The 27,863-nt window shown below is 55.2% G+C and overlaps 1 protein-coding gene across 2 annotated transcripts; it reads left to right on the plus strand.

Annotated features, from left to right (window-relative positions):
• Positions 1-27,863, plus strand: ADA (adenosine deaminase). Of its 2 annotated transcripts, none has more exons than XM_030309538.2 (12): positions 1-145; positions 11,879-11,940; positions 17,625-17,747; positions 21,128-21,271; positions 22,043-22,158; positions 23,103-23,230; positions 23,950-24,021; positions 24,102-24,203; positions 24,457-24,521; positions 26,226-26,355; positions 26,991-27,093; positions 27,569-27,863. In XM_030309538.2, exons 1-12 carry the CDS (start codon positions 113-115, stop codon positions 27,580-27,582), a joined length of 1,092 nt encoding a protein of 363 aa, XP_030165398.1. In that variant the 5' UTR covers positions 1-112; the 3' UTR covers positions 27,583-27,863. The 2 variants fall into 2 exon arrangements, with proteins under 2 accessions (XP_030165398.1, XP_030165399.1); XM_030309539.1 differs by lacking the exon at positions 1-145 and adding an exon at positions 974-1,015.

A 27,863-nucleotide genomic window follows, 5' to 3' on the forward strand; every position in this document is an offset into this window, starting at 1 on the left:
GGGGCGGGGCCGGGCCGCGTTAAGAGGATCGTGGCGGGCCGCGGTCCGGGCAGGTCACCCGGGTGAGCACCTACCGGCGGAGAGAGCATTGCTGGGGCGCACGCTTGGCACCATGACCCAGACGCCCGCCTTCGACAAGCCCAAAGTGAGCGCGGGGGGACCTTGGGGTCCGGGGGGTCTGGCACCTTGTCTGGCTGGAGGGCGTAAGGGCGTCCACACCCTGGGAGCAAACCCGGGCCCCTGCAGCCAGCCGCTTTCTTCCCTCAGCTCAGGCCCCCGGGGTGCCTCCGGGCAGTTCAACGAGAGACAATGAGGCAGGGAGTGTCCTGAATCTCGAGGCGCCCCCCGCTGGCCTCCGAGTTTTGCTTCTGCCCCTGACTTGTCCTCTCTGAGTCTCAGTTTCACTACCTGTTAAATGGGCCTTGTTGGCTCCGCCAGCACCGGGTAGCCGTGTGAACCTAGGCAGGGGGCTTGACCTCTCGAACCTCAGCTGCAAAATGGGGCCCAGTGTCTACACCCATAGGCACCTAAAGTGTTGCGGAAACAGCTTTATGCTCCGACACTGTGATGGGTTTGCGAGCGCTGAGGATCTCGGGTTTATGGATAGGCCAGTCGGAAGGACCGTGCCATAGAGCCGAGGGAGGGGAGCAGGGCGCCCCTCTCTCCCCACGAGGGGCTGAGTGGGCTTTAGGCCTTGGGTTCATTCCAGGCCAAGCCACAGCCACTGGCCCCAAGGGATAACTCCGTGGTCCCTCCTCCCACCAGCTGTGGCGTCTTGGGAATGGCTGGGTCAGGGAGGGTCTAGGCCCACTTGGCAGGGCTTTGGAGCACTGAGATTCAGTCCACAGAGGGGAAGGGTCCAGGAGTCCGCCCAGCAGAGTGAATGGGCTAGCAGGGTTTGAGACTGCTGGGGGTGGGGGGAGGGGTCACAGGAAGGAGTGAGCTGTAATCAGACTCCACTTCCCTCTCTGAGAAATGGGTGCGAATGATGACGGCAGATACCATAAAAGACTTGGTGAGTATCCCATGTGTGTGCATGTGTGTGAGTGAGAGAGCGAGAGAGAGAGCTGGGTGAGAGCTGGAGGAGCTAAGGCCTGCCCCTCACTGCCGATGCCCCCACCACAGGGTAAATGCTCAGCTACTCTGCCACAAGTCAGTGCTGGGGAGCGCTCCTGCGGAGCCCTACCCCACGCCTCCCCCACACCTTGTCTGGGTGCCCCCATCTTCGGTGCCTCTTTCCTTGTGAGGGCTTCCCCCCCCCCCTTTTCTTTTTAAAATGCTTTTGGATTCCCTCTGCCCTTGGCGGGGGAACCACCTTACCTTGTTATGAATCCTAAGGCAGTAGACAAAGCCCCCTGACTGGAAGCGACCTTGGAGCTATGGAGATAATAGGTAACACTTCTGCAGAACTTGCTGTGTGCTCCACATCTGTCCCTGCAATACTTGTAACAGCCCTGTGAGGGAGAGGTCATTGTTACCATTTTTTGGCCTCACCCAATCCTCTCTGATTCCAGCTGGTGGGTTACTTCCCCTCTCTGGGCCTCAGTTTCCACACCTGGGAAATGGGCCCCACCTGCTTGTGGGTGGTGTGGTGGTGGTGGGGGGCGGTCCAGAGTTAAAAGGGGGTGCTTGGGAGGGAAGGTAGAGTGTCCTCCTCTATGTAGGTGAAGATGTGATTAAATTGTATATTGCAAGGAGGGAATGTGCCTGCGCTGGCGGGAGGAGCAAAAAGGAGCCTGTCTCAGCCACTGCCGCCGGAGCCAGCTCCCCGCCTCCCTGTGGGGGGAACAGATAATCAGATAATCGTGAGAACTAGAATTAGTAGCTGGAGCTAATTGAGTTGTTAGGGCTCTGTGCCGGCTACCGTTCTCAACACATTACCTTTATTAATTCATTTGATTCTCTCAGTGATTCCATGAGACAGCTGGTATCATCCCATTACACAGATGAATAGAGGGAAGATTAACAAGGCCTAAGATCCACGGCACGGATGTAGCCAAGCTGGGGTTTGAGCCCAGAGTGGGGGGCTGGCTTCAAAAATCCCATGTCCCATCCAGCTTTCCTGATATTGCCTTTGAGACGCCTCTGAGGTAGAGGTGCCAGTGCCCGGGTGTAGGCCTGTCTGGGACAGGAGTCTTTGCTGGGCTGGTTGGCTTCTTATGCCTACCACCGGGTGAGGCCCAGGGCCCCGGCCAGCTTTAAGAAGGCAGAGCAAGGGTGTGCTTTCCAAACTTAAAATGTTAACTCGAGTCACCTGAGTGCCTCGTTAACATTCAGACGCTGAACTGGTGGGTTTGGGGTGGAACCTGAGAGGGTCCCTTCCAAGCTCTCAGGTGATGCTAATAACACTGCTAGACCAGGGACCAACCTCGGTTTGAGGAGCAAGGCCTTATCTGGTCGCCTCCCTGGTCTGATAGTGTTAATCTAACAAATACTTCCTGAGTACCTGTTGGGCACTGGAGGAGGTATAGGGAAGGTGGAGTGGTGGCCCTTGCCAGTCTCCTTCTACACGAGGCAAGGCTGGAAAATCCTGTGGTGCTCAGGAGTTCTTCGGCATGGAGGACAATGCTGGTCACCTGCCGATTTTTGTAATAACAGCAGCTGCCGGGTACTTTCGGTGATTTACATCGCAGCGTTCTCTGGACAAGTGGACGAGGTAGATATCTTCATCTGCCTTTACGTTACGGATGAAGAAACTGAGGCGTGGGGAGGGGAAGTGACTTGCCCAAGGCTACACAAAAGGAGTACCTGAAAGCTGTAGACAGGCAAGCGAGTTGGCCCAGGCCCGGAGCACACTTTCTACACTGTCCCTCCCCGATGCAGAGAACTGGGGCTAAATCTCCCACATCATTTTCTTTTAAGTAAGCTCTATGCCAGGGGCGTCTGGGTGGCTCAGTTGGTTAAGCATCGGACTCTTGGTTTCAGCTCAGGTCTTGATCTCACGGGTTTGCGTTGAGCTCTGCACTGACAGTGTGGAGCCTGCTTGGGATCCTCTGTCAAAAAATAAATAAACTTAAAAAAAAAAAAAAAGTAAGCTCTATGCCCAATGTGGGGCTTGAACTCACAACTCTGAGATCAGAAGTCTCCTGCGTTACTGAGCCAGCCGGGCACCCTGCCCACAAAATTGTTCTTTCTCCTATTTGCATGTTTACTCTGTATCAGGCACCGTTCTAACTGCTTTGCCTATGTTCATCCAATGCTCACAGTAGCCCTTTAAGGTAGGTCGTCTTCATTGACATCTGAAGAAATGGCTCAGAGAGGGGAAGAAACTTTATGCAAAGTCACACAGCCAGAAAGCAGAGCTAAACTTGAACCCAGTTCTACCTAAAACTGCCTAAAATTTGCAAGGCCAACTGCCTTGCAAATTTGCCCTTACCACTTTGCCGGGAAGGCACTTAGAATCAGAGTAACCTTGGGCTTCAGATGGACTGAGGGTGGATCCCTGCCTCACTGCTCAGCAGCTAAAAGAGCTCTGGTGGACATTTCTCTGGACCTCTGCTTTCTTCTCTGTAAAATGGGTTGGTTCAAATCAAAGTCGTGGGATCTTGGGGAAATTGTGCTGAGTGGCACTTGTGAAGCCCCCGGCTGGCAAGCAGCAGGCCCTTAAGTGTGTTTTCCCTCCCCCCCAGGACTGCCGTGGGAGCCCCGGTGCCCTCTGGGAGGCCCCCTCCACCTTCAGAGTCTTTCTCATCTTTTGGACTTCCTGCCACAAAGCCCGTTGTTAGCACTTATGTGGGCTTTCAGTCCTTTTTGGTTACTAGAGCCACCTGTGTTTAAAAAGCCCCTCAAAGAGCCCACCCGGCCATTATAACTCAGATGGCCCTTGGGAGAGAAGGGAATGAATGAGATTAGATTTCAGGGAAGCCTTTTGTTTGACAGAGGAGGCCAGGACCAGAGAGGGTAAATGTGGTCACACAGCGAGGTGGGGGAGGCTGGCTGCAGTTCTGATTCTACGTCTAATCTTGGGTTGGCTTGACCTCGGTGGGAAGGGGCCCTGTGAGCTGGGAAGGACTTGTCGACTTACCCAGTTGTCCTAGGAAGGTGCCCCCCTGGGGTGGGGAAGGATAGCACTGTAGCCTGGCTTTGGACAGGGGAGAAGAGGAAGCCAGGGGGTCCAAAGTGAGGTCCAAGCCTATCTGTACCCAGAGTGTTGGGGGGCAGGCTCACCCTCACCCCTTAGGGTTCTGAGGCCCCAGAGCAGCAAGGTGAGGGAAGAAACAAGCTTGGTGTCCTTGTGACCGTGGAAGCAGAGGAGTGAGTTTTCCTCTCTGTACAGTGGGAATGAGATGTGTGTGAGCCTATATAAAACCTAGTGCAGGCCTGGCTCAGAGCGGGGCACCCAATGCCGGCCGCTCCTGTTCGTTATCCTTGTCCGGGTTCTCAACCATTCTGTTCAGATTTTACCAGTATTGACTCAGCTCTGATCTGCAGGATGAAGGGAGCGCACTGTGGCTGTTACAGCCTCTGGCTTTGACTCGAACAGCTTCCGGGGCACTCAGCCATCTGTGGCTGAGGGCTGGTTCCTTAATCTGTGTCTGTCTCCCCACCTATGAAGTGGGGAATAGCTGTGTCGAGCTCCTAGGCTGTTGCTCCACAGGATGTGCTCCTGGCTGAAGACACGCCCTCCCATCTCTGAGACGTCTGGGGAAGCTCACGGCAGCAACTGAATGCTCTGTTCTGCTCCATCAGGCCCCCAGGAAGCAGGTGGCACAAGGAGACTGCTCGGCCCCTTCAGCTCCACGCCTCTGAGCTGCATGAGCTCAGATGGGGCTGAGCACAGAGGACTTTCTAGAGGAAGTGTGGCTGAAACAGCTTGTCAGCCCAGGGCCGCTCTGCCTCCTGGTTTTCCCCCAAAAGTCAGCTGAGAGGCCATGGTGGCCTGTGGGCACCGGCTCATTGCCAAGACCGGGGCTAGGGAGGGAGAGGGTGTCCGGCTGGCTGTGGGCACCTGTGGCTCATCCAGGTTCTGGGGGCTGGTCAAGGAGTCCTGTCTACACTGCCCTCTCCCAGCCCAAGGGGGTAGGTCGGCCCCTCCCTTGTTTCAGGGAGAGGACACAGCACTGCTGACCTAGAACAGAGAGCGGAGGAAACGGTCACTTGGTCACTCGACGTGTGCTGAGCGCTTTTTGCTGTGCTGGGCACTGTCCTAAACACTGAAGATCCAGCATCACGACCCAGAGTCCACACTTTCAGGGAACTAATAGACAGACGTGTTAAGTAAGTTTCAAAAGTCAGCAGGATGAAAACAAAACCGAATATTGTGTTTGGGGGCGCCCGGTTCGACTTGGGAGTGCTTTGAAGGCACACTGCCTGCCGGTTAGGAGCCAGAGTCCGATCTGGGAGTGCCTGGCCCAGGAGTCCATGACCTATGTCCTTGTCCTGGCTCTGCCACGGACACCTCGGGTGAGTGAATGCACCTCCCTGGCCCCCCACCTGGCTGGCTGGCATCCCCTGAGAGCCAGACTCGGCACGTCTGCTCATGCCCCCACTGTGCCCAGCACCTGGGGGGGAGCTTTTAAGTTTTGGTAACTGAGGATGCTTCCTGCTCCTCTCTGGATTTCGTGCGTGCTGTGTTTTTCAGATGCTGCTTGTGAGTCGGCCTCCTGGGGAGCAAGTGCAGGGGAGTGGGGGAGGGACTCCCTTGCAGAGAGGTCGGGTGGCCGGGCACAGGTCCGGTGCGCGCTCCGGGGCGATGGTCTGGCCTGTGGGTGGGACGTGCGCTTGGAGACAGACTTGGGTTCTAACCCAGCTCTGCTGCTATCAGCCTGGGCAATGTCAGGCAGGTCACAGAGTTCCCTGGAGCTCAGCAAGCCCATCTGGCCTCTGTGGCACCGGGCTGATGTGTATACCTCTGTAAGGTGTACCTTGCCTGGAGGTCAGGATTAACTGAGATAAAGGACCTAATAATAGTAGGCAGCTGGTTATTGCTATTGCTGAATCACTTATGGTAGACTCCCTGAGGCCAGGCCTGCAGGGAAAGTCTAGTGAGAGCTCAATGTGACTCAGACCTGGGTTCAAATCCTGACTCTATCACTGCCTGCCTTTGTGTCCCTGGATACTTTTTGAACTTTCAGTTTCCACTTCTGTCAAATGGTAGTGAAGTTCCCGCCTTGCTGTTGTTAAGGATGAAATCAGTTAATGTGTGTGGATGGTCCAGTACGTCGTGGATACTCAGTAAGTTAGAAGCTGTTCCTGGTTCCTGCTGTTCCTGCTGTTCCTTTTTCCTGAATGGGGACAAGAGAGCAGGGTCCCCACCCCAGTCTTGGAGCTTGCACCCCATTATCCTCTGGGGCATGCTGACATCTTCGTGGGTAGTGGCTCATCTCCAGAAAGTTCCATAAGAGGCCTGCCTGAGGAGCTTGGGCTGCCTGAGGAAGGGGGTTCCTGCCTCTGCTTCTCCCCTGACAGGAGTCAAGGCAGCTTTCCGGGAAGCCCCAGGAGCGGTGGGACCTGTAGGACACAGCGGGGCAGCAGGCCCTGCTTTCCCTGTCCCCAGGGGGGCTCTTGCCTCCTTCTTTCCTCCTCCCTCCCTGCACTTCTGCCCCGGTTAGCCCGTGCATTCGCGTGGGGCACTCCCAGTCCGGTCCGTGCCGCGGCAGGTGTCTCCTGTGGGTGCTTATCTCTAGTCCTGACTCCTGGGCAGCTCTGGCTTCTGTTCTGGCTTCCCCCTCACCTCCTTTCCACACGGCAGCCAGGAGGCACTTCTAGAGGTGACCTCCTATCCCAAACCCTTCCGCGGATCCGGCCGTAACCGTGACCTGTCCCTGCCCTCCACCCCCTTTCTATGGCCGCCTCCTCTCCCCACTATATCGTTCTCTATATCAGGCCACTTCCCTCCCTGCTGCCTGATCCAGATGTTTGCACCCGGGGCTCCTCTGCCTGGAGCCCTTCCCTCTCCCTCCTCCTTTCCCCTGTCCAGCTCTTCCATTTGTCCCTTCTCAGGGGGAGCCCTCGGGCCTTCTCCGTAGCCTCGTGCAAATCGTCTTCCCCATCAGCGTTTAAGCCTGCCCCAGTCACTCCCACCCTACAGACCATTCTCTGGACCCACCTCTCCCTCTAGTCCTTTCTCCAGCCTTTTCTTCTTCTTCAGGAGTAAAATTCTGGAAAGAAGAATCTAAACTTTCTCCTTTTTTTTTTTTTTTTTTAAACCTCTACTTGTTTCTTCCCCTATTCCAGCGTGGATTCTGTCCCCCTCAGGCCTCTGGGATATTTCCTGTAGGATAGTGCTTCTCAATGTTGGCTATGTGTATTTGAATCTAACGATGATCCCATGTGCAGGCCCAAGGATGTGACTTCACGGACCAGGTTGGGCCTGGGTGTGGGTGACTTCCCAAAGCTTCCCAGGTGCTCCTAATGGGCACCCAGGGCCGAGAACCTCCCCTCCAGGTCCTGTCCCCTGTGGCCTTAGCCCAAGGGACATGTTTCTGTTCTCCTATTGCTTGATGTCTGGCAGGACCTCACTGTATCAGTTTCCTGTAGCTGCTGTGTAACAAATAACCACACGCAGTAATGGGAATTTCAAACAATAGAAATTTTCGGGGCACCTGGGTGGCTCAATCGGTTAAGCAGCCAACTTTGGCTCAGGTCGTGATTTCACGGTTCATGGGTTCAAGCCCCCTGTCGGGCTCTGTGCTGACAGCTCAGAGCCTGGAGCTGCTTTGGATTCTGTGTCTCCCTCTCTCTCTGCCCTTTCCCCACTCCTCTCTCTCTCTCAAAAATGAATAAACATTAAAAAAAAAAAAAAACCCACACCTTTTTTTAAACAATAGACATTTTCTCCCTGTTCTGGAAGTCAGAAGGCCAACACCAAGGTGTCAGTAGGGTCACACACCCTCTGAGAGACGCATCTGTTGGCAGCTTCCGGTGGCTCTAGGCTGTCCTTGGCTTGTGACCACTCAGCTCCCATCTGCCTCAGTGGTCACACTGCTAGGAGTTTTTCTTAAAACCCTGCCTCCCTCATAAGGAGATGGGTAATTGCATTATCTAGATAATCCGGGATAAACTCCTCAGAACTTTAAACCACCTGTTTTGCCAGGTGAGGAAATCTGTATTTCTCAGGATTCAGATCTAGCCATATTTGGGCGGTTACCATTCTGCTGACCTGCTGGGCCACTCCTCCTCAAAATCTTTTTTGTTTTGTTCATTTTGAGAGAGAAGAAAGAGAATCCCAAGCAGGCTCTGCACCCTCAGCGTGAAGCCCTACTCGGGGCTTGAACCCCCGAACTGTGAGATCATAACCTGAGCCGAGATCGAGACGTTGACTGACTGAGCCACCCAGGCGCCCCTCCTCCTTAAAATCTGATTGTCCCTAGGGGCGCCTGGGTAATTCAGTCGGTTAAGTGTCCGACTTCAGCTCAGGTCACGATCTCATGGTTCGTGGGTTCAAGCCCCACATCGGGCTCTGTGCTGACAGCTTGGAGCCTGGAGCCTCTTTTGGATTCTGCATCTCCTTCTCTCTCTGGTCCTCCCCTGCTCACACTCTGTCTCTCTGTCTCTCTCAAAAATAAATACTGAAAATTAAAAAAAAAATCTGATCGTCCCTTGCCTTCCTCACACCACACTCCTGGTTTCTCTTCTGCCTCTCTGACAGCTCTTCTCCAGGTTCAACCTCCCGTGTAAAGCCATTGGGTGCTGGTGCTCATGGAGGCTTCCTCTCTGGCCCCTTTCTTAACACCTTCTCCCTGGTGAGGTCATTCAAGGCCACGGCTTCATCATCCATATTCCTACTTGCATTGCCGGCCTCCATCTCAAAGTACTCTAGAACTTTCCTTCCTGGCTCTGTCCTTTTACATGTGGAGGGCTCAAAGGTATCCTAGCTTAACCAAGATCAAACTGACCATGTCTCTCTCCTCTTACCCCTGCCCTACCTTCCCTCTGAGCGCTGGGGTTTCTTCCTGGGCTGCGCCTAGAGCGTGGGAATCGCTACCCATCCCCACCAAGGCCTAACCCGAGGCATCATCCTTGACCCCTTTTTCTGTCCCCCTGCTTTTCCATGCCCTCTTTGCCACCCTGGTTCGGGGCACCATCATCTCTCATAAACTTGACCTTCATAGCCTCCAGCTGGTTTTGCTCTGAGTATCTTCCCCCTCTAGCTGGCTTCAAACCCTGTCATAACTTCTCTGTGCTCTCAAGTTAAAACTTGACTCCCTATGGCCTGGGTGGTCCTGCAGCCCCTCCAGCCCCACCACCCCTCTCTTCTTGGAGCCGTGTTTTAGTTCTTCTCCGCACCGCATGTTTTCCTATTGCCTTTGCCTGGGCTGTCCCCCCTGCCTAGAATGCTCTTCCTGTTTTCCTCCTCACCCTGCCTTTGCCTCATTGGTTCCTCTCTATCTTTTGGATCTTGGCTCAAGCTCTGCTTTCTCCAGGAAGCCATTGTTGGCCTTCTAGCTGGGTAAGGTCTTTTGTTTATTATCTCTTCTGTAGGACTGTTTATGCCTCTCAAGGACTTGTCTTGGCTTGTGAGTGTACATTTGTCACCGTGACATTTACTTCCACTTCCCTTGCTGGACTGTAGGCATCACAGGAGCGGGACTCTGTCCCTTTAGCTTCGCTCTCCATTCCTAGCACCCAGCAGGGCCTCAGCAGTTTGGTGAATGCAGGACTCTTCACTGGGAGCGTATCGGCATCTGTTACGTGCTGGCCTAGCGCACTACATGTGTGAATGTGGTTAAGCCTCACGAAGCCCCAGGAGAGAGGCATGTTAACCGCCCTATTGGACGGATGAGGACGCCAGGACACTGGAAGTGAAGTAACTTTGTCCAGGCCGCCAGAGAGGGAGTGGAGGAGCCTGGATTCCAGATCTGACCACAAAGGACCCCGCCTCTCTGGCGGGATCCTCAGCACAGCCACGTGAGGGTTAAGGATAAAAAACCTCACAGGCTCAGGGAGAGGAGGGCCCCTGTCCAGGGTCACACTACTGCTTGGCAGTTCCCTGGGCTGGAAGCTTCAGTGTTCCCAATGCTGACCGTTTTTCTGTTTTTTGAGAATGCAATGAACAGTTAGCTAAGTGGGCATTGAACTTATTTTGTCAGGGAACCAACAGCTCCTCTGAGCCTGGGGGTGAGTGCCACTGGCTCCTTTGCAGGCTGGATGACTTCTGGAAAGATCTGATTACTCGGACCAAATTCTGGGAGGAGGGCTTGGCAGCTCTATGCCTCTGAGGCCCGGGGCTGGGTTTCCTCTACAGGAAGCGGCTCAGGTGGGTGTTCCTGGGATTCCCGGGAGCCGGTGGCTTCCTCCCCAGCCAGGGCAGCTACTTTTGTGTCCAGGTCCCCAAGTTCCAGAGAAGGGCCCAACCTGGAGTTCTCTAGATCTCCCCCTGGCCCAGGAAAAGTCACTTTCCCGCTGTCTCCGAGTACCTGGTATGCTCATCTTTTTTTTTTTTTTTTTTTTTTTTTTAAACATTTATTGATTTTTGACAGAGAGAGACAGAGCGTGAGTAGGGGAGGGGAGAGAGAGAGGGAGACACAGAATCTGAAGCAGGCTCCAGGCTCTGAGTGTCAGCACAGAGCCTGATGCGGGGCTCGAACTCACAGAGTACGAGATCATGACCTGAGCTGAAGCCCAACACTTAACGGACTGAGCCACGTAGGTGCCCCCTGGTATGCTCATCTTAACCGCTTCTGGAAGATGCCCTGGCCGAGAGCAGTGTCTGCTTCCTGTGGGCCATACACATCCACCTACACTGTCTTTTTTTTTTTTTAATGTTTATTTTTGAGAGAGAGACACACACACACAGAGACAGAGACAGAGTGCTAGCGGGGGAGGGACAGAGGGAGGGAGACACAGAAACCAAAGCAGGCTCCAGGCTCTGAGCTGTCAGCACAGAGCCCGATGGGGGAGAGGGGGTGGTCCTGAACTCACGAAGTGTGAGATCATGACCTGAGCCAAAGTTGAACACTTGACTGAGCCACCCAAGCACCCAACACTGTCTGGTTTTTTTTGTTTTGTTTTTTTAAATCCTTAGAGTTGTTCGTGGAGAGGGAGGCAGAAATACCCTGTTTTGTAGCTGAGAAACTGGTTCTGAGAGATCAAGAGTCTTAGATGAGGTCACACAGCCAGCAAAGGGGCAGATCTGGGAGTCCAGTCTGATGGGCGGTCTCCAAAGCCTGTGTCCTTAAACTCCTGGCTTTGTGTGTCCAACATTTGTTGGGGTTGTGTGTGTGTGTGTGTGTGTGTGTGTGTGTGTGTGTGTGTGTGTAGAGAAAGATCACCAAGATGGCCAAGTATGTGGTACCCTTTCTGGAATACTGGAAGGATCTTGTGTCGCCTAATATTGATTCCTGATAATTGTGCTTAAGTGACATCTGCTTTTGCTTTTGAAGATGGGGCCTGTGTTTTGAAGTCCACTGTGGATATTCACAGGTCCAGGAAGTCTGTGGTCAACACTTTTTAATACTGGATTTTGTTGACTGAGTTGGTGGAGAGCAGACACTGCCTGGGTGGGGGCAGTGGCTGGGGCTCCATAGCTCCTATGGTACCATGGTTGGCCTCGTGTTTAAGAGCACCGGCTCTGGGATTGAACTTGGGTTACAATTCTGGTTCTGCCATTTACCAGCTGTGGTTGAGAACCAAAGCACTAGGCTGGGTTCCTGCCTCTATGGCTTGCTGTGTGGCCTTGGGCAAGTTATTTAACCTCCTTGAACCTCAGCTGTGGTTGAACCTGTCTGTGGTCTTAACTGTTAAAGAGCTAGAGATGACCATTAAACCCGCCCCACAGATGAGGATTAAACAAGGTGGTGTGTATAAAGAGTTTAGTGGGGCATATGTGGTAAGTGTCCAGTTGATGGGACTAATGGTATCAGGGTCATTGTTAACGCAAACCCTCTGGAAGGTACTTCAGGCATTCATGGGTGTCTGTTCCTCTACCCCCTTGTAGGTGGAGCTGCATATCCACCTGGATGGGGCCATCAAGCCTGAAACCATCTTATACTATGGCAAGTAAGTCCTTGGATAAGAGACCTTCCTCCCCAACATTTGGGGATATTTGGGGGCCCACAGTTCAACCCAGAGGACTCTGGACAATTCCAGGGTTGTTCCTTCCTATATCTCCATGGAATCAAGCTGGCCCCCCGGCCGGAACAAGGTGGTCTGTGGACAAACGAAGGCCCCTCAGCTCTGAGCGGGAGACCCACAGCCCAAGTCTTCTGCTTTCTGTGCTTCTCTTTCTTCCTGCTGCCAGGTGAGCCAGGAAGAGCTTGCCCTGCCTCACACGCAGACAGGTGCACACACACGTGCGCACACACACACACGAGGAGGCAGTCCCCAGGACTGAACCGGTCACTGTGTTTTGAATCCGTAGAGTCTATGGCAGGTGATGCACCCACACAGGATGCTGGGACCATTTGCCGAGCATGTCCTCGTGCTGGGCCGCTAGGCTGAGCCCTCTCCTTGAGTCAGTGAATTTAATCCTTCCACACTTGGAGGAGGGAGGGTGTTGCTATCCCCATGTCACTGAGGAGAGCCAGGGGCCCAGAGAAGTGAAGGCAGTAGCCTGAGGCCACATAACCATAAACAGAGTCTAAAATTGACCCAGGGTCATCTGATCCCCAGGGCTTTCCCTATGTGACCCTGGCCATAGCCTGCTGGGGGATGTGGACAGGAGGCCCCTCCTCTGGGGGCCATTCTTCATCTTCCAAGCGAGAATGTGCCTCCTGCCTCCACTCTCAGGCACGTGGGTGGGTTGAAGGGTCCCTAGTGCCCCCCTCAGTGAGGGACACCCGCCCCTCCCTCCCCACCTCAAGGGCTCATGGTGGCCCTTCTCTTGGGTCTAACACTTAACAGCAGGGACTTTAGAGGCCAGTGGGTCCGGATGCAAATGTGAGCACACCATTTCCTTGCTGCAACCTTGGCCTCTTTCCAGAACTGACCTGGGAGATGGGGGCCCCTTCTGCCACCCACCCCTCCTTCCGGGGACTGTGCTCTTCACCTGTTTGCTGGGCACTCCTTCCCTGTGGAGCTGGGAGGACTCCGCCTCTCTCGTTGCCTGGAGCAGTTCAGCTCAGACCCAAGTGTGAACACTGCTCCGTCAGCCAGAGTCCCCTGGCCTCTCCAGATGCCACCGTTCCAGAGAACTAGCGATGTTGGGGAGTCTGTCCCCCAACCCTCCGGAGCACCTCTTCTACCTCCGAGAGCTGGGGACAGAGGTGTGGCGGGAACACACTTCTCCGCCTTGTCCTACTTACACAGACGTCACTCTGCCCTAGGGAGTTGCTACTGATGTAGTTTTTGACTCCCCTACGTCATTGACCTTGTGCTGAGCACCATAGAAGCGCTGCACCGGGGCTGACGTACTCCATCCTCACGACAGCTTGTGAGGAGGTACCACTGTTGTCCCCATTTTGCGGAGGAGGACACTGAGCCCTGGCAGGTGAGGGGACTTGTCTAGTAAGCATGGGTGTGGCCCCGAGTCCACACCCTGAACATTAACTCCTGCCAGCGGGAGGCTTAGGGGAAGCCGTGCACAGAAAACCCTTAGCTCGGGGTTAAGCACGGTGTCCATAAAGGGCATTTAATGATGGTGTTATTAATTATAAGTCGTGGCTCCGGCTGAGTGGGGTGAAGCTGCTTGGCTTATCTCGGCCTGTCCTTTGCCCGTGCGGAGGGCTGGCCGTTCCCCCAGGGCTCCTAATGAGGCCGTTAAGGCGGGTTACTGGCACGGGGATGGGATCTCCTGGCCGGTGCTAGTTCAAGGGGTCAGAGGGCACGTGGTGGTGGAGCAAGGAGGCCTGAGTCCGGGACGGGGTAGAGAGAGGAGGGAGGGGAACCGCCCCTGTGGGGATGCTGGTCGGATTTGCTGTCCCCACGTCACCTTGGCATCAGGAGCAGGGGAGGGGCTTTGTGGGCCCCGGGGAAGGGGTGTCACAGGTGCCAGCTGGAGCTTGAGCTCGAGGCCAGCAGGCGGGGGAGCAGGGAGTCGGTCAGACGCAGCTGTGGATGCCCATAAACACACTGGAGGACTTCCTGGGTGTGGTGGGCTGAGGAAGGAAAGAAGGAAGACCCTCCCTCCCTCCCTGTCACCAAATCCAGTGGCGCCTCTTCTGCCTCTGTGATTTGGGCCTCCGCTGACCATGTTCGTGCCCGCTGCTTCCCTCTGCTCCTATGATTCTGTCCTCTCGGGTGCTTCTCCTACCTCTTTCTCGATCTCCTCGTGACCCTGTCAGCCGTTTTGCCAAAGCGCGTTCTGAACGTGGGCTCGCTCTCCTCCCTTCGCCGCCCTGGCCTGAGCCACCAGCATCCCCACCTGGACTGTGGCAGTGGCCTCCTGACTGGTCTCCGGGTGGCCGCTCTGGCCTCCCCATCTCCTGTCCCCACAGTACTGTAGTCAGAACAACTGCTTAGAGCAGAGTCTGACCAGCACCCCTCCCCTGCTCAAGCCCTCCCACACTCCCCGCTTGCTTAGGGGCAAAGCCGAAGTCCACCCATGGCCCTTACAGACCTGCAAAGCTTGTGTGGCCTCTCTGGCCTCTTCTGCTACTTAGTCCACACTGGATGTTTCTCAAACCTGCCAGACTTAATAAACAGAGAGGTTGAGTAACTCTCCCAGGGTCACACAGGCTTTAAGGAACCCAGTCCGTCAGGCTTTGGAACTTGCTGTCTTACGCTGGACACGTAAATAGCCTCATTGCTTCTCTGTTCCCTGCAAAGAAAGTACTGTCTGTTTTACTGACAAGGATGTGGAGGTCCCCAGATGGGACAGCTCCTACCCTGGGTGATTTGGCACCTACGGCAGGGGGATGGACTTTGACCTCCAAATCCTGAGCTCCTCTTCCTCACGGGGCCCTCTGGCCAGGCTCCCTGTGGCCGCATCACCCACCACGGCCGGAAGAGGACTGGCCAAGGCAGGGCTGACTGGGGTGTAGGGACCATCTGAGGACCAAGCTTGGTCCCGGGTGGAGCCTTTGCTGCCGAGTGGCTGTGGTGGCAGGAGGACCCGGGGCCCTAAGAGGAACTCCTTCTTGCCTCAGCGTTGGGTCCCAGACTGGAGCTTTACAGCTTGGTCTAAGCAGCTTCTGGAGGCCCAGTCGTGCGTGAGATCCTGAAGAGTGTCTGTCCCGTTTGTTTCCTGCCGGGACTGCGACAGTAGCTCTTGGATCTGTTACCCGCACGGCGGCCAGAAGGAGCACTGAAACCTCTTTACGCCACTTCCCTGCTTGAAATCCTTCAGCGATTTGCTGGTGCTTTGGGGGTAAGGCCCTAACTTAGCCCCATTGGGCTCCGCCTGCCCTCTGGCACATCACCTACCACTGACCCCACTCTGAGCTCCAGCCTCCCTATGCCTCACCTTCCCTCCTGGCTTCTGCCTGGAGCCCCTCTTGTTCCCTCTGTCTCTTTCCTAGTTCTGCTTAAGGGGCGCCTGGGTGGCTCAGTCGGTTAAGTGTCTGACTTCGTGATCTTGCGGTTCGTTAAGTTCGAGCCCCGTGTCGGGCTCTGTGCTGACAGTTCAGAGCCTGAAGCCTGCTTCCGATCCTGTGTCTGCCTCTCTCTCTCTCTCTCTCTTTCTCTTTCTCTCTCTGCCCTCCCCACTCATATTGTCTCCCTCTCTTTCTCAAAAATAAACATTAAAAAAATTTTTAATTCTGTATAACTGTCCCCTCCTCTAACCGGCCTCCTCTGACCACTCTGTCAAAAGATCTCTTGGTGGCTGATGAGGAGAGAGTCTGGAGAGGGGGGCACTAATGGGACAGACATTTAGGAAGGAAAATAAGTGGGACTTGGGGACTGGCTGCTGGTGGGCAAAGCAGATGGAGTCCCAGGGGAGGCCCCCCACCGTGGGTTGGGCAGCTGGGGGGTCGGAGGGGCTGTATTTAGGGATGTGGAGCGTGGGGCAGGGAGGGGAGAGGTGGCAGGAGGTAGGTGGTCTATCTTGGTCACTGCTGTCCCATCCAGTGCCCGGCCCGCCCTGGGCCCTCAAGTGGTGGTGTGTAGAGGCAGAGATTTCTGGATTTTCAGGTGAAAACCTTGAAAGGGGAGGAGTCCATCCGGACAGGTGTGTAAAAGAGACAGTCTGAAAGCATGTCAGGAGGAAGAGCCCCGCCAGGAAGCGGTGGTCGTGGGGGCTGGAGGAAGACCGGTAGGGGAGCCGCACAGAGCAGGTCCAGCAGGGCCTATGCAAGCGTGGCCACTGCCTCTGACCACGTGAGCGCCAAAGCCTTCCTCTGCTGCCACCACCAGCTCCCAAACACAGCACTTAAATGGTCCTGGCTCGGGGGCGGGGGACTCGGTCCCTGGGGATGACCTTCCGAGGGTGGCCTCGGGGCAGGCTGCCCGGCAACGGAAGGATCAGGGGGCCCACGCTGCCCTCTGTGCCGGGACCACACCAGGGATGCCATCTCCCCCCACGGTGTCCTGTGGGGACACGGGGCTGGGGGGAGGCGGGGGGGTGGGGGCTGGCTGCAGACTGGGGGTCACTCCTGGGCCACCGGGAGGAGAGGAGTGCCTACGTCGGGGCCTTAGGGATTTATGTGGGGAAGCATCGTAGTATTTTAGTGACCGAAGTCAGTAAAGAACATAAACACTATTCAATCTTCCGTTTCTCTGGCGATTCCTTCCTTCCTTCCTTCTTTTGTTCTTGCTTTGCGGATAACCGGCTGCTCCAGCCTGATCTAGTCACCTGATTAACCGTTTGCTCCTATTTTTCGTCTCTTGTGGTACTTGCTGGAGGCGTTTCGCTGCTTTATTTTCCATTCATTTTATTATATCCTTACGATGATTGGCGCCATATTCTTTTAGGCTTCTGGGAGCCCTTACCCTCTGGTTGTCCCCTTCCTGAAAAGGATGCTGTGTTTCAGGGACGTGACCTCTTCGCCTGTCCCTGAGGCTCTTCGTTGTCAGGGTTTCAGGTTTTCTTCTGTTCTCTGTGTTGTTTCCTCAGAGCCCCTTTGGTCTCCTGTTTTGTCCCTTCGTGGTAGAAGCGTGTCTTGAATGTCTGGTGTTCTTAAAAGTGGGGCAACTGAGGCCCAGGGGGACCCGGGAGTCGCAGCAGAGGAGGCCAGCCCACCTGCGCACCCCGCTGCCCGCGGCTGAGAGGAGGCTCCGGTCCAGAAGGGCTATTCTGGGCGAGCCCCACACGGGGTCTGCGGGCAGAGAGGGGAGACCGCGCTGAGGTGGGTGGCCGGCCCCCCATGCCTTCCCATGAGCCTCCACCAGACACTCCCAGCTCAGTGCGCAGGACGGGCCTCTCTGATGTGCCGGCCAGATGGAGGACGGAGGGGGCAGGTCTGGCGCCTGCCCCGGGCATTGTGTTGCTGCAGTTAGTGCCCCGATAACCCCTGACCTGGCAGAAGCCCAGCTGGCTCTCCCCACTCCTGGGGCTGAGGAGGAAACTGTGGGCTTGGCCTGGCAGCTTCTCGGGTCCCAGGCACCAGGGATGTGCATGTGTATGTGTACAGACTTTAACTCCGGTTATCCCCTCTTACGACTCCCTGGCTGGTCACAGCCTTGGGGACAGGAGCTGCTGGAAGGATTCCAGTCTGGGTTCTAAATGCCCCAGGCCTCAGTTTTCCCATCTGTTTAACGGGAGGAGTTGGGTGGAGAGATCCCCGGGTTTCCTGTTCTGGCTCCTCTGAGGGGTTGGTTGGGTCCCGCTCAGGAGCGGCCCGCTGCCCTCACGGTTCTGTTCCCAGGAAGAGGGGGATTGCCCTCCCCGCTGACACCGCAGAGGAGCTGCAGGACATCATCGGCATGGACAAGCCCACCAGCCTCCCAGATTTCCTGGCCAAGTTTGACTACTACATGCCTGTCATCGCGTGAGTCACCCCCCACCCCCGCCCCAGGCTCTGGGTGACTCCCATTCCCTGTGGCCTGTGCCTCCACCTGTGGGGTGAAACCCCAGTTCTGTTTCTCATCCTTGTGTGCATTTGTGTGAATCTCTCCCTACCTTTGGGCCTTGAGTTTTTTTCCTTCTGGAACGTGGGTATAACGCACTGATGTTTTTCTTCAACTTCTATGGAAAAGTGACCGGGGGTGAGGTCAGGAGCTCAGATCCTAGTGTCTGATCCTGTCACCAGATAACTGTGACATGGGGAAAATGTACCCTCTCTGGGCCTCTGTTCGCTTATCTAGACAGTGGGGCTCATGATCCCATCTACCTCCTAGGACTGGAGTTTGGAACGGACACAGGACTGTCCTCAGCAAGTCCCCTGTTACGATGAAGATACCTTCATGGACAGCCAGGCACTGGTGTTTTTGTTTTTTAATGTTTACTTAGTTTTGAGAGAGAGAGACAGAACACGAGCAGGGGAGGGGCAGAGAGAGAAGGAGACACAGGATCCGAAACAGGCTCCAGACTCTGAGCTGTCAGCACAGAGCCCAACGCAGGGCTCGAACTCACAGACCGTGAGATCATGACCTGAGCCGAAGTCAGATGCTTAACTGACTGAGCCACCCAGGCTCCCAAGGCACTGGTGTTTTCATGTTACCTTTCATTCCTTCCATCTTTTAATAGCAGAGTCTCTTTGATCTAGAAGAGTAAGTGTGCAGCTCCCAGAACTGTACTCTTTGTGGTTGTCGACAGTCCTGCCAGGTGGACATGCTCCTTGTTCGCAGAGGAGAAATGAAGGCTCAGGAAGTATAGGAGCATGGCCAGGACCACACAGATTCTTCCCCTGATGCCACCTTGAGCTTCCTGGCACGAGGCAGAGTTTCCCAGGGCCGGTGAGAGTCAAGCCTTTGCAGTCTGTGCTTCCAGAGCTCCAGAAGGGGAAGAGGCAAACGGGTTGGAGGCAGTCAGGGAAAGCTGCCTGGAGGAGGAAGTATGGCCCAAGCTTTGGGATAGATAAGGTGTGATGTAGTCCAGAGGGCTGGACCTGAGGAAAGGTTTGGAGCACGTGCCCAGTATGGGTTGTTGGAGGGCCAGTGAAGAAGGTATTGAGGCAGATGGAGGCCGTTGGCTAGATTCACCATCTGACCTACTGTAGGTTTTATTTTTTAATTTTTTTTTAAAGTTTTATTTATTTTGAGAGAGAAAGGAAGAGCATGAGCAGGGGAGGGGCAGAGGGGGGTGGAGAGAGAGAATCCCAAGCAGGCTCCACGCTCAGCCCGGAGCCGCCCACGAGATGAGCAGATATCAAGAGTCAGAGTCAGATGCTTAACTGACCGAGCCACCCAGGCGCCCCCTACTGTAGATTTTACGTTTTGCTTATTCACTTGCCTGCCTTGCTCAACTGTAGGCACTGCAGGGACGGGGATTTTGTCCGTCTTGTTTGCTGTATCCCCTGGGCCTAGGACCGTGCTGGTCACAGTGGGGAATGAATGCGTTCCACAGCTGTGGGGGTGGGGGCAATCTGGCACCCTCTTCCTGAGAGGCCAGCTCCCCTGCGGCAGGTCTGAGGTCCCAGACCCAGGCTCTGCCCCTGCCCCACAGGGAAGGCAGCAGCTGCCCCCCACCTCATCCGCAAAGGCATGGTCCCCTTTTCCTGGGAGTTGGCCAACTTCCCCAAGACACTTCCCTCACACATTCTAGTAACCATTTTCTGTTTTCACTCTTCATGGTGGAAACTTCCAGCTAGGCACAGTTCATTGTCACTTGAGAACTTAGAATGGCCCTGGCAGGTTAAATGTGCCTTGCTTCTAGAGCCAGCACTCCGCTACCAACAAAACCACTTCGAGCATCTGTCTGTTCTGCTCTAAGCACTGGCCTGGGTGAGTTTTTTGATGTTTAACGTGTTTGTCCTCATGATCACGTTTGACGTGAGCGGCAGGCTGACTCACCAGAGTCCTGCAACCGGTAAGTGTGGGAGCCGGGATTCAGATCTGAGTCGCGGGTTTTTCCCCGACCCCAGGGTACACTCTGGATTTGTCCATTCTCTCTCGCCTTAGTTTTATTGGGGTATAATTGATAAATAGAAATTATGTGCCTTTAAGGTGTTTTGATGTGTATATCCATTGTGAAACGATCATTGCAGGCAAGCTAACATATCCATCACTGTGGATAGTTACCTTTTGCTTTTTTAAAAAAATATTTTTTTAATGTTGATTTGAGAGAGAGCGTGAGTAGAGGAAGGACAGCGAGAGAGAGAGAGAGAGAGAGAGAGAGAGAGAGAGAATCTAAAGCAGGCTCTGAGCTGTCAGCACAGAGCCTGACGTGGGGCTTGAACCCATGAACCATGGGATCACGACCTAAGCCGAAATCAAATGCTTAACCGACTGAGCCACCCAGGCGCCTCCCTTTTTCTTTTTTCTTGCCTGTGTGTGTGTGTGTGTGTGTGTGTGTGTGTGTGTGATGGGAACACTTAAGCTCTACCCTTCTAGCAAATCTCCAGTATGTGATACAGTATGGTTACCTATGGTCACCATGCTGTACATTAGGTCTCCAGAACTTACTCATCTTGTGGAACTGAAATTTTGTACCTTTTGCCCAACATCTCCCAATTTCCCCTTTCCCTGCTCAACCTGCCCCTGGCAACTACTGTGGTACTTTCTGCTTTTATGAGTTGGACTGTTTTAGATTCCACATGTAAGTGAGATCATGCAGTGTTTGTCTCTCTGCGTCTGGCTTATTTCACTTAGCATAATGTCCTCCGGCTTCATCCATGTTGCAAATGGCAGAATTTCCTTAAGGCTGAATGCTATTTCAGTGTGTGTGTGTGTGTGTGTGTGTGTGTGTGTGTGTGTGTGTGTGAGAGAGAGAGAGAGAGAGAGAGAGAGAGAGATTTATCCATTCATCTGTCAGTGGACCTTGAGGTTGTAACAATGTCTTCACTGTCGTAAATAATGCTGCAGTAAACATGGCAGTGCAGATACCTCGGTGAGATCCTGACTTCATTTCCTTTGGACAAATATCCAGAAGGGGATTGCCGGATCATATGACAGCTTAGTCTTAATTTCTCAAGGAACCTCCACACGGTTTTCCACGGTGGCTGCAAAAATTTGCGTTCCTGCCAGCAGTGCACAGGGGCCCCTCTTCTCCACATCCTCACTATCACTTGTCTCTTTGATCGTGGCCATCCTAACAAGGTGTGAGGTGTGAGGTTGTGGTTTTGATTTGCATTTCCCTGATAATTTGTGATGCTGAACACCTTTTCATAAAACCGGGCCATTTGTATGTCTTTTGAGAAATGTTTAGTCAGGTCCTTTGCCCGTTTTTAAAATCAGATTATTGTTCCCAACCCTTCTCTTCCCTTCCCAGGGGCTCCCGGGAGGCCATCAAAAGGATCGCCTATGAGTTTGTCGAGATGAAGGCCAAGGAGGGCGTGGTGTATGTGGAGGTGCGTTACAGCCCGCACCTGCTGGCCAACTCTAAAGTGGAGCCGATCCCCTGGGACCAGGCCGAGTGAGTGACCACCTGGAGGGGCCGGTCCCAGGCTATGGTGGGATGGGTCAACCTGAGACTCGGGGGCAGGCTGGTAGGAGCCCCTGACCTAACGTTACCCACCCTGGTCCTGTCCATGCCCTCAGAAAGTTAAGGTCCTGTCCTTAACTCTGTCACAAGAGACATTCCCAGCCCTCATCTGGGCTGGCTGGCTGGCCTGCTGTCTGATTTATTTACTTATTTACTTACTTATCTACCTTTGGAAAAAGTGTGCATCTGTGTCTTGCCTCCTTTGTCCCGGACACAGACCCACAGTCTAGAAACATTAACCCCCTCGTCCAGTGACTTATAGGTGTCCTGTTCTAACCCTGTGATTGAAGTGAGTGTGGCCCATTCTTGCCCCTCTGCCGGGACCCCAGGGGTCTCTAAGTGGCATTGCCCAACCCCACTACCCCCTTCTAGCTACAACTCTGATACATGCGGACTAGTGGGAATCTGAGCAGGCGGGCTTATCAGTGCCCGGCACCCACAGGGAGGGTTGTGTCTGACCAGCACCCCCCACCCCCGCCCCACACACCTTCCAGTCTGGAAGTGCCCCAGCAAGCCGGAAGTGGGGTGTGCCAGGGCTGGGGGCCATGTCTTTCTCCCCAGAGGCGGTGGGTTCATGGGGGCTGAAGCCGCTTCAGAAGACTCTTCTCTCTCTCTCCCCTCAATGCCCCCCACATCCCAGTCCCGGGGCTGTGTCCTTTAGACCTTTGCCTCTGCCCCATCCCTGCTCTTCTCCCCACACAGAGGGGATCTCACCCCCGACGAGGTGGTGGCTGTGGTGAACCAGGGCCTGCAGGAGGGAGAGCGAGACTTTGGGGTGAAGGTGCGGTCTATCCTGTGCTGCATGCGCCACCAGCCCAGTGAGTACGCCCTCAGCCCTGCCCCGGGCCGCCCCTCTGACACCGGCCGATCCCCCAGCCTGGCCCTGGAGCCACATCCGGGCTTCCTCTGCCCCCAGCACCATGGTGTTTGTTGAGCCCCTCAGCAGGACCTTGGGGCTTCGGGCTCGGAACTCCTGGCAGCCGAGAGACGCTTCTCCCCAGGGAGATCAGGCCTGACGGCCACGTGACCTGCAGGCAGCACAAATCCAAAGGAACCTGAACAATAGAAAAAAAAAAAAATCTAGGCCAGGTTCCATGTACAGAGACTCGCACGTATTTTCTCTGATCCTTGTAGCAGCCTGTGAGGTAGGATGGCCGTTGTTTCCCCTCTGATAGATGAGGAGACTGAAGGGCGGGGGAGCCTCTCTCTCCTCAGTCGGGAAGGCAGAAAGGCCACGCGAGAACACGGGGCCATCTGGTGCCAAAGCCTGTGACTGTTCACCCATTTTTAAACCCTTCATGACGCCTTGATTTGTTAAGAGGACGGAGTATGTTAGCAATACGTCCAGTAGCGCTCGTGTGGGGTCTGTTCTGGGCTTCCGTGTTAAACCGGGGGTCTCCATCTCCTCATGAGCCAAGTGAGGCTTAGCTCACCCCGCCCCCTCGAGGGCAGAGGTGGGGTCAGGTGAGACACAGCCATTTGTTGTCTACCAAGCCAGGCCCCGCCCTCGGCACTTTCCACACAGGGCCTGGCCAGGGGCCGAGGCGGTGGCAGCTGGAGTCCTCTCAGAGGAGAGGAAGGCGAGGCCCTGGATGGAGGGGTTGGCCAAAGGCCACGTGCTTAGGCCATGGCCAGTGGGATCTGAAGACCCGAGGTGGGCCCCCCGCCTTGCCGCTGGGCTCAGGTTGGGGGACAGTGAGCCGGGGCGGGGGGCCTCTCCTCGGTGATGCCATCAGAGACCCGGTGGGCATCTTGCCCACAGACTGGTCCCTGGAGGTGGTGGAGCTGTGTAAGAAGTACCAGCATCAGACTGTGGTGGCCATTGACCTGGCTGGAGACGAGACCATCCAAGGGAGCAGCCTCTTCCCGGGACACGTGCAGGCCTACGAGGTGGGTCCCGCAGGACGGTGGGGAGGGCGACACCGGGTGAGCACCAGGAGCTGGCTTCCACCCAGGAGGGAGAGGTCACACAGACTGGGGTGCGTGAGGCCTCCGCGGTCCCCTAGTGCAGCTTAGTTGGGTCTTGGGGGTGCTAGACATTGGGAATTTGGTATAAACAGAAGACTCCCCCTTGGTGTTGGGAGTACTATGTGTGAACCTGTTTCTTTCTGTCTGTACCTTGCTATGTGAACCTGGGTGAGGCTGCCCCTTCTCTGGGCTTCCGTCGCATCTGTTGGCATGACAGAGTTAGAGCAAACATCTCGAAGCCTGACGATGCACTTCCCGTGGATGCAGCGGGGGCTTTAGAGAAGGGGCTCTGGAGTCTCCCCTCCAAGATTCAGAGCTCGGCTCCCCACCTGTTCGATCATCGTTCTGTTACTTTCCTGGGTCTGTTTCTCTCCTTGTAAAACAGGTATCATAATACTTGTGGATGTTAGGTAACATATACAAACCATTTCATATGGTGACAGACACATAATAACTGTCTAATAAAGGGCAGCTGCCACTTAGATTATGATGACACAAACAAAACCCCCGACTTCCCCATCTTGAAGCAGGCCAGCTGACTGGGCGTAGTTCAAGGCTGCCAAAACTCAGACCCAGAGTGCGGTGAAGGTCAGGCCGCTGGTGCCCCCCAGGCCGCCCATGACTGGCTCTTGCCTTTCCAGGAGGCCGTGAGGAGCGGCATTCACCGCACTGTCCATGCAGGGGAGGCGGGCTCCGCGGAGGTGGTGAGACAGGTGAGGAGGCGGGGCTGGCGTGGGGCCCTTCTCCCCGCTTCCTGCCCACCTGGCACTAGGCTCCACTTGCTTCTCTGCAGGCCGTGGACACGCTTAAGACGGAGAGGGTGGGACACGGCTACCACACGCTGGATGACGAGGCCCTTTACACCCGGCTGCGCCGCGAAAACCTGCATTTTGAGGTGAGTGGCCGGGGAGCGAGGGGACCGAGGCGGAAGGCCAGGGGCCGCCGGGGCCGGGCCAGTGTGGCAGGACTGGGCAGTGGGCATCAAAGCCGCCAGGATGGAGGTCACAGGACTCGGCAGCTGGGAGGCCAGCGTGGCTGTGCGGAGAATGGTGTCAGAGCAGGGGTGACACCCTGGGGTGTCCCAGCCTGGGGTCTGGGAACAGTGTGGCCTGGGGGCACGCGTGCCAGCTATCTACCTGCTCTTCCAGGTCTGCCCCTGGTCCAGCTACCTCACTGGCGCCTGGAAGTCGGACACGGAGCACCCGGTGGTTCGGTGAGGCCCAGGCCCTGGGGCCCATGCGGTTTTGTACAGCAAAGTGAAGGGTGGGAGGGAAGTGCAGGGGCTGGGTGCTGGCTCACGCGGGGCCTCTTGATAGGAAATCTCTCTAAGGCCTTGGGGAGCAGGTGCTGCTGTCCTCACCTTACGGACGAGGAGCCCAAACTGCGGGTGTACTATAACATGCCGAGGAAGCCCCGCTCCCGAATAGTGGACCGGGGCCCCCTCACTCTTGTGGCCACAGCACAATGTTCCGCTGGCCTTGAGGTGGGACGGGTGCTTCCACGCTTGATTTGGCCTCCTAGGCATCAGGAAGAGGAGTCTTTCCAGCTCGTGCGATCCTGGCACCTCCGGGTGTTCCCCCCAAGCACCATCTTGAAGCTTTCCCAGGGGGGGGGGGGGGGGGGTCTGGCCCATCCCAGCCTGCTTCTAACCCACCACCTAACCAGACACCTTGGCCCTTCTTCCAGCTGTCCTGTGACTGAGCCCCGGGGGTGGCATCAGGCCTCAGGAGGGCAAAGCCACCTTTCCCTGACACAGGAGAAGGCGACAAGAACTTGGGGCGACCGTGGTCAGGCCTGCACTGGTCTGTCTGCCAAGCTTAAGAAGGGAAGGAGCTCGGGCTGTGATCGGATTACAAGGGGGTCCTGAGGTCCGCTTCAGGGTGGTGGAGCGTGTGGTACCTGCTGAGCATCCGAGCGCAGGTTCTTGGAGGCACACGGGAAACAGCCTGTGGGCTGGAGAAAGGTTCATGGAGAAGTGACAGCCTCAGGAGATGGGGGAGCAAGAGGGCCTAGGAGAGAACGCAAGATAGTGACGTTTAAGGGACAGTCTGGTACGAGGAGAGCCAAAAGTGTGCTATCCGAGAAATCAAAAGGGTTTTAAGACCAGTCAACAGTGTACAATTGTGCTACACAAGTCAAGTGAGGTAAGAGCCAGGAAAGGCCTGGGTTTACAGAGATGGTGATCTGGGATTGTGCCAGGAACCCTTTCCACGCGGGGCTGGTTGAAGAGTTGATGCCAGTGGGATTGAGGGTGAACAGGGTGGAGTCCAGACAGCTCCCTCAGAGTGCGGGCTGTGAAGACGAAGGCTCCAGAGGGTGCTGCTTGCTGGGCCTCCCCGCTTTCCAGGCCATTCATAGATCCCAGGCTGAGCCCTTGATTTTAGAGGTTGTGACACCCCAAATCCGTCCCGGCAGGAGTATCTCTCTGGCCCCACACGTATCCCACCCTGTGTCACATTTCTCCAAATTCCTCCTCACATCACTGTGTCCTGTAGTGCCACTTCAAGAACACGGAACCTCATGGTCTCTGCTCTGGCACTTGCTGCCATGTGACCTTGGACACGGCCTTCTCCGCTCTGAGCTTAATCGATTGCCCGTGTTCACTGAAGAGGGTGGCCCATCACTAGATTGCCCAGGGCTTCCTTCCATGCTCTCTGGTTTCATATGATCTGCCATTCTACCTGTTCCTCTTCTGCCTTTGTCCAGCTCTGGGCTGGTCAGATGGGTCTGTCTTGAGTTGCTATTTACGTGGCATTACACAAGTCGCCTGAGCTCTCTGAATTTTCTTCCTTTGTACAGCGAGCAGCTCTTCCAGGTCTAAAGGTGCTGCAAGGCTCAAGGGAGGGTGAAAGCCAACGTGCGGTGACTGTTCACCGCAGAGTAAAAGGAGGCTCTTCCCTCTCCCCCCTGTATCCAGGTTCAAACGTGACCAGGCTAACTACTCACTCAACACGGATGACCCTCTCATCTTCAAGTCCACCCTGGAAACCGATTACCAAATGACCAAACAGAACATGGGCTTTACTGAAGAGGAGTTCAAGAGGCTGGTGAGTGGGCGTGAGGCCTGGTGGCCTTGACTCTTGGCCCTGGGGGTGTGTGAGGCCTGCAGGTCTTGGCCAGGGCCCGGAACCTCTGGAGATGAGTGACTTTGCCTCAACGGGCCAAGCCAAGCCAGACCTAGAGGTAGGTGCCCTCTATGGATACGACCTCAGGCTGGTGTGCTGACCTGGTACCAGGTTTTTTAGCCTTTGCCTGGATTGAGTGCCTGTAAAGAATCTGATAAAAACTGTCCACTCTCTCTCCAGAAAGGTGTGCTCAGCTATAATTCACACATTTCAGGCCATTCACAGATCCCAGGCTGAGCCCTTGATTTTAGAGGTTGTGACACCCCAAATCCGTCCCGGCAGGAGTATCTCTCTGGCCCCACACGTATCCCACCCTGTGTCACATTTCTCCAAATTCCTCCTCACATCACTGTGTCCTGTAGTGCCACTTCAAGAACACGGAACCTCATGGTCTCTGCTCTGGCACTTGCTGCCATGTGACCTTGGACACGGCCTTCTCCGCTCTGAGCTTAATCGATTGCCCGTGTTCACTGAAGAGGGTGGCCCATCACTAGATTGCCCAGGGCTTCCTTCCATGCTCTCTGGTGTCATATTATCCACCATTTTGGTCCTTCTAGAACATCAATGCGGCAAAGTCCAGTTTCCTCCCGGAAGATGAGAAGAGGAAGCTTCTTGATCTGCTCTATAAAGCCTATGGGATGCCATCTTTGGCTGCTGCAGGTATGTTCCTGGCTGATCTTCTGGGCTGCCGACCTGCCTTGGCTGCAGCTTGGCTTTCTGTGGGATTTCCTGCAAGAAGCACCCCCTTCCCCTCCTGGGCAGTGCCAAGAGTGTGTGGGGACTCCCTGGCCACGTGGTTTTAGGTGACGGCGCCTCTCACTGGATCAGCTTACCTTCTGTGTAATGCTGCCTTGAGGCTGGTCTCAGGGGAGTTTCTGAAGTGTAGTACCAAAGGTCTTGGCAACTTGGGTTGTCACCATGGCCACCTAAAGTGAAGGGCAGGGGAGCTGGGCCTAGGTCCTAGCTCTGTTCTGCTTTCTTACTGTGTGATCTTGGCAAAGCATTCTCTCGCTCTAAGCCTCAGTCTCCCCATCTGCAGCAAGGGTTCCTCTCTGGCTCTGATATTCTGGGATTTTCTTACATCCTGGGTACCAGAAGGTGCCTAACCTTTCTGTGTCTGTGACCTGGCAAGCAGGGCAGCGTCTCTGAAGATATCACGGCCACCTCTCCAAGCCCTCACCCTGTGGATGGAGCCTCCCTGACTCTGGGGCCTGGAATGACACTCCTACCTTTACTCCTTCAAGGAAGACCAGGGTTTCCATAGTCAGCTACTGCTGCTCTTGAAGCCTGTGTGCCTGTTTCTGTACACGTGAAAACTTCAGCACGCTGTATCTCTCCTCGGACTGTGGACCAGAGTCTGGTTGAATCTGAAACCTTCCTATGGGGACTCATGCTGAAAATGTGGTGCTCAATAAAGAAGCTAATGACTA

The sequence above is a fragment of the Lynx canadensis genome, chromosome A3 (genome assembly GCF_007474595.2).
Source record: "Lynx canadensis isolate LIC74 chromosome A3, mLynCan4.pri.v2, whole genome shotgun sequence".
NCBI lineage: Eukaryota > Metazoa > Chordata > Mammalia > Carnivora > Felidae > Lynx > Lynx canadensis.

What these genes read in the sequence shown, in the direction of transcription:
- ADA (XM_030309538.2), top strand. Translation starts at nt 113, where the DNA reads ATGACCCAGACGCCCGCCTTCGACAAGCCCAAA. An exon ending in CTGCATGCGCCACCAGCCCA is followed by an intron (nt 22,159 to 23,102) that starts GTGAGTACGCCC and finishes TCTTGCCCACAG; the next exon opens with ACTGGTCCCTGGAGGTGGTG. An exon ending in GCGAAAACCTGCATTTTGAG is followed by an intron (nt 24,204 to 24,456) that starts GTGAGTGGCCGG and finishes CTGCTCTTCCAG; the next exon opens with GTCTGCCCCTGGTCCAGCTA.